Consider the following 12,800-nt stretch of genomic DNA (forward strand, 5'->3'; position numbering starts at 1 on the left):
GGGTCCCCACAACCCCTTTCTGAGGTCTAGTAATTTGCTACAATGATTCATAGAACTTACGGAAACAGTATTACCAGTTCATTCTAAAGGATACCACTCAGGAACAATCAAATGGAAGAGATGCATAGGGCAGGGTCTGGGGAAGGGGCCTTCAGCTTACATGCCCTCTCTGTGTGCAGCACTCACACATGAACAGGCACCTTGATGTGTTCGCCAACCTGAAAGCTCTCTGAATGCTGTCGTTTAGGGTTTTTATGGAAATTCCATTACGTAGACATGGTTGAATAAATCATTTTAGTCATTGGTGATTCAACTCCATCTTAAGCTGCTCTCCAGAGTTGGGGATGAGGGTACTGAAAGTTCCTACTCTCTAATTACATAGTAGGTTCCTTTGACAACGAACTCCTCTAAAAGTCACCTCGTTAGAATAAACTGAGATACGGCTGAATAGGATTTGAAATGAATAACAAAAGATGCTTCTTTCACCTGTATCACTCAGAAATTCTAAAAATTTTACGTGCTTTGTGCCAGGAACCAGGGACAAAGACCAAATATGTATTTCTTTTTTTATATATATATATAAATTTTTAAAAATGTTTATTTACTTTTGAGAGAGAGAGAGAGCACAAGCAGGGAAAGTACAGAGGGAAAGAGAGGGAAGCACACAATCTGAAGCAGGCTCCAGGCTCTGAGCTGTCAGCGTAGTGCCCAGTATAGGGCTTGAACCCACAAACCATGAGATCATGACTTGAGCCGAAATCAGAGACTTAACCAACTGAACCTCCCAGGTGTCCCTAAATATGTGTTTCTTTTATTATGTCACATTACCATGGTTACCAATGGAGGGAACTGAGCAAAGGATATAAGACATTCTGTTTTTTTTTTATAACTGCAATATGAATATACACTTATTTTAATTTTTTAAAAATCAGTTGATGAAAGAATTATTATGGTTGTGTTTTTTAAAGGTCGTCTACAGCTACAAGCAGATCGCCATCAAGAACATATCCGAGCTAGAGATTCATTAATTCAGTCTTTAGCAACACAGCTAGAATTGGATGGCTTTGAGCGTGGACCATTCAGTGAAAGACATATTAAAAATTTTCACAAACTTGTGAGAGAGAGACAAGAGAAGGAAACAGAAATTGCCAACCAAATGATGGTAAATATTGTTATATTCTTTTGTTTGTATGAGATTCTCTAAAATGTTTTAGGGGCACCTAAGTAGCTCACTCCATTGAGTGTCTGACCTTTGGTTTCGGCTCAGTTCATAATCTCACAATTTGTGTGATTGAGCCCCATTTCTGTCCTGCTCCATGCTGTCACCAGAGACTGCTTGGGATTCTCCTCTTTCTGCCCCTACCTTGTCTGTGTACTTTCTCTCTCTCAAAATAAATAAATAAACTTAAAAGAAAAGAAAGAAATAGCTTTTAAAAATTGTGTTAATTTTTGGATGGACCTCATTTTGTCTTTTTTTTTTTTTAATGTTTATTTATTTTTGAGAGAGAGTGTGTGAGCAGGGGAGGGGCAGAGAGGAAAGGAGACACAGACTCGGAAGCTGGCTCCCGGCTTCCAGCTGTCAGTACAGAGCCTGATGTGGAGCTCGAACTCATGAACCGCAAGATCGTGACCTGAGCCAAAGTTGGACACTTAACCGACTGAGCCACCCAAGTGCCCCTGTTTTGTCGTATATTTTAATTAGTGTTAGAATAAAATCTGTAGGAGATAGAAAACACCTTTATGGAAGCAACTTTTCTGAAGTTCATAAGGATAAAAATATGAAAAAGATACAGACTTATATTTTAAGTTTTATTTATTTTTTAAAGTTTCTTTTGTGAGTGACTATGAGCAGGGGAGGGGCAGAGAGAGAGGAAGACAGAATCTTAAGCAGACCCTATGCCAGCACAGAGCCCAGTGTGGGGTTTGAGCTCAGGAACCATGAGATTATGACCTGCACCAAAGTTAGATGCTTAACCAACTGAGCCACCCAGATGCCCCTATTTTGATTTTAAGTAATTTTTTTTTCTTTTTTCCCCTCATTATTTTGAGAAATAATGAACATGTATCATTGTATAAGTTTAAGGCATATGGCCTGATTTACATATATTGTGAAATGGTTACCACAGTAGGCTCAGCTAATAACCATTTTATTATATAGGTAAAAGAAAAGAAAGGGAAAAAAATTTTTCTTTGTGATGAGAACTGCTAGGATCTCTTCCCTTAACAACTTTCCTTTATACCATATGGCAGTGTTAGCTGTGGTCATCATGGTGTACCTTACATCCCTAGTATTTACGTATAACTGGAAATCTGTACCTTTTGACCACCTTGCTCTAATTCTCCCTCTTCCCACCGTCTACCTCTGGTGGCCCCAAATCTGATCTCTTTTTCTGAGTTTGGTTTTTGTTTCTTGAGTTTGTTTTTAGACAAAAACATAAGTGAGGTCATACAGTATTTATCTTCCAAAAGTTCTTTTTAAAGGTAATCATAAAAAAAGTTTGCTCATAACTAATAATGATTATCTCAAGATGATGGTTATTACATTTTTTTGTACTTTTTAAATTTTCTTTAGCGTGCATCTATTAATTTTGCGTTCAAGAAACTTATTAATAAGTTCAGTGAAAAAATTATTAATGCTCGTTTTCCTCATGTGTATTTAGAATGACTTTGCAGAAAAAGAGACTATGAAACAAAAACAGATTGATGAGATAAGGGATAAGAAAACTGGACTGGGAAGAATAATTGAGCTAAAATCAGAAATCCTAAGTAAGAAGCAGAATGAGCTGAGAAATGTGAAGTATGAATTACAGCAGTTGGAAGGATCTTCGGACAGGATTCTTGAACTGGACCAGGAGCTCTCAAAAGCTGTAAGACATTATTTGAGTAATCCAATAATTTTAAGGTGTAGGTAGGATATTTAGAATCTTGCATTCTGAAGTATTTTATCTACTGCTAATCCTAAGATACTGGCATTTCAATAAAAATGTCCACCTTGTTGAGGAATCTCATATAAAATTTAAAAATATGAGTATTATAATTACACCAACTCTTTGATTCTGGCACTGGGTGGATTGAAAATTAGAATCACCTAGGAATCTTTTTAAAAACACTTATGCTTAGACCATTCCTAATCAAAGTCTCTAGGGTGGAGAATGGAAGGTCCACTCAAAGCCAGGTGATTCTTATGAGTACTTTGGTTAAGAACCACTTACCTAAGTTAAAAGTATTTTCCCTCTAGGTTCCACACACTGTAGATTTTCTATGATTATTGCCATGTTATCACTTTTTATATCGTAAAAATTTTCTTAGCTCATCTCTTCCTTTTTATGAATTTCCAAATTTTCTTCTTCATTTGTAATCTGTCCCCTTGCTTCACATCTCTGCCACCAAAGTAGGCATTGTAAAGTTTGGCAATTCTCCCTCTCAGATTCCATCTTGATAATTTAAGTAAACATTGCTATTTGCATACATTTCTGTCAATTTAGCAGTTTGTCACAATATTGCCTTGTGATGGGGAATCACCCGTCAGAAGAATCACTAAACTATATACTTAGATGTATTTTTCTCAGTTTTACAGTAAATTCTCAGTTGTTTTCCTCTTTGACCTTCCAGGTTCATTTACTAATTCTCTACCATTATAGTAAGGCAGCTTTATAAGATTTTCCTTAAAAATCTTATTTCTTAAGCTTTTTCTCTTGTTGGATAAAAGCAAACAATCATTTTGTCATTAACATGAATATATAAATTTGTGTGTTTGAATTTTTGATAAGGAACGTGAGCTAAGCAAGGCTGAGAAAAACAGCAATGTAGAAGCTCTAAAAACAGAAGTAATAAGCCTTCAAAGTGAGAAAGCAGACCTAGACAGGACCCTGCGTAAATTGGACCAAGAGATGGAACAGATAAACCATCATACGACAACACGTACCCAGATGGAGATGCTGACCAAAGACAAAGTATGACCTTGCTTTTTGTTCTGATTATACTTTCTGGTATTTGAAATAACTATAGAATATTTAGTTCATACTGGCATTATATTTTAGGAGTTAAGTGAGCTTAATACTCTCTAAAATCAGGGCGCCTGAGTGGCTCAAGTCGGTTAAGCGTCTGACTTCGGCTCAGGTCATGATCTCATGGTTCTTGAGTTCAAACCCTGTGTCGGGCTCTGGGCTGACAGCTCAGAGCCTGGAGCCCGCTTCAGATTCTGTGTCTCCCTCTTCCTGTCCCTCCACTGCTTGCACTCTGTTTCTTGCATTGTCTCAAAAATAAATAAGCATTTAAAAAAAAAAAATTATACAATACACTTTGGAGTTTAAAAACTTTTTTGTAATTATAAAAATTAATATAGAAGAATATATACACATGCACATTGCTCTTAATTTTTATCATATCTCATACAGAAGTTTTCTTTTTTTTTAACGTTTATTTATTTTTGAGAGAGAGAGAGAGAGAGAGATACCATGACCAGGGGAGGGGCAGAGAGAGGGAGAGACACAGAATCCGAAACAGGCCTCTAGGCTCTGAGCTGTCAGCCCAGAGCCTGGTATGGGGCTTGAACTCTGAACGGTGATATCATGACCTGATCCGAAGTCAGACACTTAACCGACTAAGCCACCCAGGTGCCCCTCATACACAAGTTTAATTTTCATGTTTTCAGACTTGTTACTTTTTTCTCTTATGCACAGAAAGCAATCCCCAGTGTAAGACTTTAAGAAATTTTGTATTCTAGGGGCACCTGGGGATCTCAATCGGTTAAGCGTCTGACTTTGGCTCAGGTCATGATCTCACGGTTGGTGGGTTCGAGCCCCCCTCAGGCTCTGTGCTGACAGCTCAGAGCCTGAAGCCTGTGTTTGGATTCTGTGTCTCCCTCTCTCTATCCCTACCCTGCTTGCGCTCTCTCTCTCTCTCTCTCTCTCTCTTTCTCTCTCTCTCTCTCTCAAAAGTAAATAAAACATTACAAAAAAATTTTTTTTAAATTTTGTATTCTTTCATTTTTAGCATTTTATTTTTTTTAATTTTTTTTTTTCCAACGTTTATTTATTTTTGGGACAGAGAGAGACAGAGCATGAACGGGGGAGGGGCAGAGAGAGAGGGAGACACAGCATCGGAAGCAGGCTCCAGGCTCTGAGCCATCAGCCCAGAGCCCGACACGGGGCTCGAACTCACGGACCGCGAGATCGTGACCTGGCTGAAGTCGGATGCTTAACCGACTGCGCCACCCAGGCGCCCCAGCATTTTATTTTTTAAGCCTAGAACTTTAATCAGTCTAGAATTTATTTGTTTTCTTACGGGCACCTAGCTGGCTCAGTTGGTAGAGCATGTGACTCTTGAGCTTGGAGTTTTAAGTTAAAATTTGTGTTCTTCATGTAATGTGGAGATCTTGGATTTCATAAAAAAAATTTTTTTTTTCCTATAGTCTGACAAAGATGAACAAATCAGAAAGATAAAATCTCGACACAGTGATGAATTAACTTCATTGTTAGGGTATTTTCCCAACAAAAAGCAGCTTGAAGACTGGCTTCATAGTAAGTCAAAAGAAATTAATCAGACCAGGGACAGACTTGCCAAATTGAAGTAAGTATTTGCAACTTGTAGAAATGTAATACAGATCTCTTATTTCATGCTTTTATTTTTCATTGTTTTAATGTCTTGTCATGTATTGTCATAAAATGGTATGTCTTGTGTTAATTGACTTTGGTTCTACTGTATTTTATGAATCAAGTAAAATGGTGACATTGATTTGGGCCTTTTGTTCCTTGAAAGTTTGCAGAACTTAGTGAGAGGATTAAAATTCTCCTTTTTAAAAATGACACCTAAGGGGCGCCTGGGTGGCGCAGTCGGTTAAGCGTCCGACTTCAGCCAGGTCACGATCTCGCGGTCCGTGAGTTCGAGCCCCGCGTCGGGCTCTGGGCTGATGGCTCGGAGCCTGGAGCCTGTTTCCGATTCTGTGTCTCCCTCTCTCTCTGCCCCTCCCCCGTTCATGCTCTGTCTCTCTCTGTCCCAAAAATAAATAAACGTTGAAAAAAAAAAAAATGACACCTAAAACTATAAAACCCCTAGAAGAAAATATAGAGGGAAAGCTTCATTATATTGAAATTGACAAATATTTTCTTGAACCTGATACCAGAAGCACAGGGAAAGAAACCAAAAATAGACAAATGGGGGCCTGCGTGGCTCAGTCAGTTAAGCATCCTATTCTTGATCTCAGCTCAGGTCTTGATCTCCCGATTCATGAGATCGAGCCTCACATCAGATCCCTGCTAACAGTGCAGAGCCTGCTTGGGATTCTCTCTCTCCCTCTCTCTGCCCCTCCGGAGCTCATGCCCGCCCTTTCTCTCTCTCTATCAAAATCAATAAATAAAGTGCTTTTTTTTTTTTTTTTTTAAAGTAGACAAATGGGACTACATCAAAGTTAAAAACTTCTACACAACAAAGGAAACAATAGTGGGAAAAGTCAACCAACCGAATGGGAGAAAATATTTACAATCTATATATCTAGTAAAGGTTTATTATCTAGAATATGTAAAGAACTCCTATAATTCAACAACACAAAAACAGATAATTGGATTTAAAAATGAGCATGGGCACCTGGGTGGCTTCATTGGTCAAGTGTCCGACTTCAGCTCAAGTGATGATATTGCAGTTCGTGAGTTCAAGCTCCACATTGAGCTCCATGCTGACGGCTCAGAGCTGGAGCCTGCTTCAGATTCTATGTCTCCCTCTCTCTCTGCACCTCCCTGCTCTCATTTTCACTCTCTCTCAAAAAACAAATAAGCATTTAAAATTTTTTTTGAAAAAATGGGCAAAGGACTTGAATAGACATTTCTCCAGAGGCAATATTCAAATGGCCAGTGAGCATATGAAAAAATGTTCAGTATCACTAATCATCAGGGAAATGCAGCTCAAGGCCACAGTGAGATATCACATCATACCAGTTAGGATGGCCACTACCAAAAAAAAAAAAAAAAAAAAACCAGAAAATAACACGTGTTGGTGAGGATGCTGAGAAATTGGAACCTTTGTGCATTGTTAGTGAGAATGTGAAATGATACAGGTGATATAGAAAATGGGTGTCTTTCAAAACAGAATTACCAGATCCAGCAGTTCCACTTCTGAGTATATATTCAAAAGAATTGAAAACATCTTGAAGAGATTTTTGCAAATCCATGTTTATTATAGAATTATTCTCAGTAGCCAGATGAATGGGTAAAGACTCGGTGTATGTTTGTGTACAACAGTATTAACTCAGCTTTGAAAAAGAAGGAAATCCTGGGCTCCTGGCTGACTCATTTGGTCAAGCGAGTGACTCTTGATCTCTAAGTTGTGAATTCAAGCCCCATGTTGAGTGCAAAACTTACTTAAAAAAAAAAAAGTTCATCAACTTGGATGAACCTTGAAGGATATTATGTTTAGTGAAATAATTTAGTTTCAAAAGAACGAATACTATATGATTCCACTTAAAAGACCTACCCAAATAGTCAAACTCTTAAAAACAGAAAGTATAAAGGTGTTGCCAGGAAATGGGGGAAGAGGGAAAGAGGAATTGTTGTTCAGTGGTTACACAGTTTCAGTTTTACAAGATGTAAAAGTTTTAGAGATAGGTTGCACAATAATGTGTGTATGGTTAACATTGTACTGTGCACTTAAAAGGTTAAGATGGTAGTTTTTATGTGTGTTTTTTACCACAATAAAGAAAAAGTGATCACTTTTTTCTAATGTCACTTTGAGTGCTGGTTGGATAAGAGTCAAAAATTCCTTACAGATTTTTGAGGAAGATAGTGGATTTGGCTTTGACCATGTTTAATTTGTGCTTGTTGTGGAAATATCTCTTAGGGAGATACTGGAGTTTGAAGTTCAAGAGATTGGAAATTGTTGCTTTGTAAGTAATAATTGAAGTCATTAGTACAGGCAATATCACTTTAAAGGGGTTTATGCAAAGAGAAGAGAAAAGGTTATGGTCTGATGCCTCAGAAACAGCAGCATTTACTGTTGGTAAGCAATGAAGAAGAGCAAGTAAAGGAAACTAGAATTAGGGGAGCTGGGGTGAGAGCCAAACAGGAGTGGTTCTTGTTCTTGATGCCTTGAGAAAATAGACTTTCAAGGAATTGGCCAACAGTGTTTGGTGCTAAGATAGTGGTGTTGATGACATTGCTCAGTGACTAGGATGATCAAAGCATCATCTGTATTAGTTACTTTTATTTTTCCAGATTTTTACTGTGTCTCAAAATGGGAAGTATCAAGATACAACACACATGCATTCATACACACTCATCTGAAACAAATTTCTCAAAATAGTACATGTCCTAACTATGCTCATTCTGCTCCAATACATTTTATTCTGTTTCATTTTTTAAGATAGGCTGAATGTAATGCATTATATTGATTACATGCCTTGCCTAGTGCATCATAACCTGCAAAGTGAAAAACCCTGATCTTTGTCAGTATGGAGGTTGGCTAGGATGATATTTAAGAGTTGGAATGGAAGGGTGCCTGGGTGGCTCAGTTGGTTAAGCGTCCAACTTAGGCCTAGGTCATGATCTCATAACCCGTGTTGGGCTCTGTGCTGACAGCTTGGGGCCTGGAGCCTACTTTGGATTCTGTGTCTCCCTATTTCTCTGCCCTTCCCCCGCTCACACTCTGTCTCTCTTTCTCTCTCAAAAATAAACATTAAAAAAAAGGAGGAATGGAGATAAATTGTACTAGTGAGCAAAATCTTCCATGAATGAGAGGGAATGGATGATGAGACCTAAGTAGATGACAGCAACAACGAAGGGATGAAGGAGAAGTTCTTATAGGAGAGAAGGGAAGTGATATTGTGAAAGGGTCCTACCTACCTACTCACACTTTTCAAACTGATTTCTCATGTTTTAAAATTGTAATCTATATTTGTTCTTATTTTAGCAAAGAACTAGCTTCAGCTGAGCAAAATAAAAATCATTTAAATAATGAACTAAAAAGGAAAGAAGAGCAGTTGTCCAGTTATGAAGACAAGCTGTTTGATGTTTGTGGTAGCCAGGATTTTGAAAGTGATTTAGACAGACTTAAGGAAGAAATTGAAAAATCCTCAAAACAACGAGGTAAGTTACCTTCTTTTTTTACTTTTTTATATGTATGTTTATTTTTGAGAGAAAAAATTACTCGGAGAGAAAGAAATATTATTGGGAGAGACAGGGAGAGGGAACGACAGAGGATCCAAAGCAGGCTCTGCACTGACCACAAAGAACCTGTTGCGAAGCTCAAACTTAGGAACCATGAGATCATGACTCGAGCTGAAGTCGGACACTCAACCGATTGAACCACCCAGGTGCCCTAAGTTACCTTCTTTATAATATTGAGGTACTTTGACACTTTTGAATTTTCACCCACAGGTAACTGAACTGTTAAGGATGAGAGATTTAAAAACTTAGTTCTGGAGCCAAATGGCTTTAGTCCTGATTCTACAACTTGATGGCTGTGTGACTTTGGGCAAATTATCAAATCTTTCTTTTACTTCAGACTTATCATCTGAGGACATAATTACCTACCATTTAGGGTTTGAGGGAAGAGTAAATGAGATTATTAGTATAAAGCTCTTAGAACAGTTTCTGGCACATAATATGCTCTAAAATTTTGTTACAGTTTTTGTGTGTTACCAGAAAGTAATTAATACAAATCTGAATGTATTGTGTCCTTTCAAAGATTATGTAAATATCAGAGAATTTTTATTTCTATAATGTGTTTATAAAGGAAGAATAATCATATACATATGGGAAAGGATTGTAACCATCATGACAAAACTATATTTTATATTCCTCTCACTGGTAATAATATTTATTTTCTTAAAATAGCCATGCTGGCTGGAGCCACGGCAGTTTACTCCCAGTTCATTACTCAGCTAACGGATGAAAACCAGTCATGTTGCCCTGTCTGTCAGAGGGTTTTTCAGACAGAAGCTGAATTACAGGAAGTCATCAGTGATTTACAGTCTAAGCTGCGGCTTGCTCCAGATAAACTCAAGTCAACAGAATCGGAACTAAAGAAAAAAGAAAAACGGCGTGATGAAATGCTGGGACTTGTCCCCATGAGGTGAGAATATGGGTTTACCATTACTGTACATGTAACAGTAGCACTGTAAAAGTTACTCATCCAGGGGTGTCTGGTTGGCTTAGTCAATTAAGCACTTGACTGTTGATTTCAGCTCAGGTCATGATTTCACATTTCACGAGTTTGAGCCTTGCATCGGGCTCTATGTTGACAGTGCAGAGCCTGCTTGGGATTCTCTCTGTCTCTCTCTCTCTGTCTCAAAAATAAACAAACATTAAAAAAAAAAAGGTACCCATCCAGTCCCTGGCCATACTTTAGGTGTTGAGTAATGTGTTGAATGAGTAAAAATTCAAGTCAGGATTCTCAGCCAGTATGTCCCCTTTCATGTTATTTATGTGATAAGTAAAATAACTTATGTGATAATAAAATAACTATTTTGTTTAAAGGTGAGCAAACTTCTTAAACTACTCACAGGGTAGATATAATCTTAACTTTTTTTTGTTTTGTGTGTATGTTTATTTAATTCCTGAGACTTGGCTTAGGAACAGAAATTTTGACAGATTTTGAATTGTTTGCTAGTATGGTACTTTCTAAACCTAGCAAAAGAATTAGTCTTAGAAAGCTCCCCCAAAAGAAATTTTAAACTATATTTTTATGTCTTTCCCACTTTCTAAAAGAATGAATCATAGTGATTTGTATTGTTTATTTTCCCTCACTTATTCAAGAAATTCAAATGATGGTCTCTTTATAAATCAGATCAAGTCAGAAAGTCTGTGATGATATCTTGTTGTCTCCCACAATATAGAGCATGCAGCTGGTCACAGAGACCAATATGACATAGTCTCTAAGGAGCTGATGCTCTAAGTAGACAAGCTCTCAGAATTGAATATTTAGAAAGCAGGGCTTAATAAAGTACTTAATTGGTTCAGACAAATACATTAGTTAAGAGAGAAGCCAGTGGACTATAGAATGAGAATAAGATTTTGAGAACGAGATGGGAGGGGAATATAAAGCATAGGGAAGTTGGTTCAACTCTATTAACAGAAGAAAAGTGGAGAGAGAAATGAGGACAGTGTGTGTGAAGGGGAGAGGAGCATAACCTGTGCTGCAATAGAAAGGTGATCTAGAGTTGGAAGAATCATGTGGGGAGATTGATTTCCAAAAGTTAGGAAGATAGGGCTACATTATGTTCAGACCTAGTTACAACTCCCTCTGATAGGTCATAGGGAGTCATCTTTAGGGATTTATGAAAAATGTGTTTTAAGAAATTAATCTCATGTTAATATATTGAATGGATAAGAGTGAGAACAACTCAGTTAAGAATCTGACTCTTAGTTTTCACTCAGGTCATGGTTTCGCAGTTCATGGAATTGAGCCCTGTGTCAGGATCTGTGCTGACATCCTGGAGCCTGCTTGGGATTCTCTCTCTCTCCTTCTCTCTGCCTCTCTCCCCCACTAACTCACACGCTTTCTCTCTTTCTTTCAAAATAAATAAATACATACTAAAAAAAAAAAAAAATGTGGGGCACCTGGATGGCTTGGTTAAGTATCCAACTTTGGCTCAGGTCATGATCTCACAGTTAGTGAGTTCAAGCCCTGCATCGGGCTCTGTGCTGGTGGTGCAGATCCTGCTTGGGATTCTCTCTCTCTCCCTCTCTCTGATTCTTCCCCACTTGCACACTCTCTCTTTCAAAATAAATAAACAAACTTAAAATTATTAAAAAAAAAAAAAAGAGTGAGAACTACTCTTGAAGCAGAAAAGCCAGGAGGGTATGTTGTCCTGGAAAACCAAAGAGAAATTTCAGGAGAAAAAGTCAGAAAAGTCTAAGCAGATAGGCTTTGTGGTAGCCAGCTTCCAAGATGATCCCCAGTGATCCCTACCTGCTGGTATTCATGCTCTTGTATAGTCTTCTCCCACGTTCTAGGATTGGTCTGTGTAACCAATAAAATATGACAGAAGTGGTAGTGTGTCCCTTCCAGGATTCAGTTATATAAGACACTACTAGCTGCCTGCTCACCTTTTCTTTTGGAAATGGGTGAAGCCACCTGCCATATGAGCAGCCCTGTGGAGGGCCCCACTTGACAAGGACCTGAGGCCTTCAAACAACCACACGAGTGAGTACCATTTGGAAATTGATTCTCCAGCAGTCAAGCCTTGAGATGACTGTAGCCCTGGCCAGCAGCTTGACTACCACTTCAGTGAGACATCCTGAGCCAAAAGTACCCGGATGGCTGTTTCTGATCTTAAAATAAGTGCTGTTGTTTTGGGCTGCTGAGTTTTGGAATGTTTTGTTATGTAACAATAGATAACTAATATAGTCTTCAGGGTGAAAACTAGATTATTGAAGGTTATAGAGAGCATGTGATAAGGAGACAAAAGCAGTAGTTTGAGAATGAAAAGGAGGGAAAGGAATAAGGCAGTATCTTGAAAGGAAAAAGATTAAGTAAAAGATAAAATGTCAAGTTGGTAGAAAGTGCACTTAGAGGAAATGTGAGCTTAGTTCTGTGTCATATTGATATAAGTAGCGGAAATCAACATTGTATTATATTTTAGGACCCTTGCCATCAGAGCTCCCCTTCTCAGTGTAGGGTACATACTTTATTCATTGCTTTACTTCCTTAATTCCTTCTGTGTTGTAATACTAGTAACTATTTGCTATGAGAGCTGTAGTATCTGTTCAGTTATTTACTGTTCCGTGACAACCTCCTCAAAACTTAGTGCCTCACAACAACCATTTATTAGGATTTTCTGTGGCATGACTGGGCTTAGGTGGGTAGTT

The 12,800-nt window shown here is 38.1% G+C and overlaps 1 protein-coding gene across 5 annotated transcripts in view; it reads left to right on the plus strand.

Annotated features, from left to right (window-relative positions):
* Positions 1-12,800, plus strand: part of RAD50 (RAD50 double strand break repair protein) — a 91,742-nt gene that overhangs the window by 37,458 nt on the left and 41,484 nt on the right. For all 5 annotated transcript variants that reach the window (XM_047084435.1, XM_047084442.1, XM_047084452.1 and 2 more), the window contains exons 8-13: positions 969-1,162; positions 2,661-2,867; positions 3,771-3,953; positions 5,414-5,571; positions 8,899-9,074; positions 9,825-10,062. In XM_047084435.1, coding sequence (XP_046940391.1) covers positions 969-1,162; positions 2,661-2,867; positions 3,771-3,953; positions 5,414-5,571; positions 8,899-9,074; positions 9,825-10,062 — 1,156 coding nt within the window. The remainder of the gene's footprint in view (positions 1-968; positions 1,163-2,660; positions 2,868-3,770; positions 3,954-5,413; positions 5,572-8,898; positions 9,075-9,824; positions 10,063-12,800) is intronic.

The sequence above is a fragment of the Lynx rufus genome, unplaced genomic scaffold (genome assembly GCF_022079265.1).
Source record: "Lynx rufus isolate CCGP_SWC_20201006 ecotype Redwood Valley unplaced genomic scaffold, mLynRuf1.p SCAF_1, whole genome shotgun sequence".
Classification (NCBI taxonomy): domain Eukaryota; kingdom Metazoa; phylum Chordata; class Mammalia; order Carnivora; family Felidae; genus Lynx; species Lynx rufus.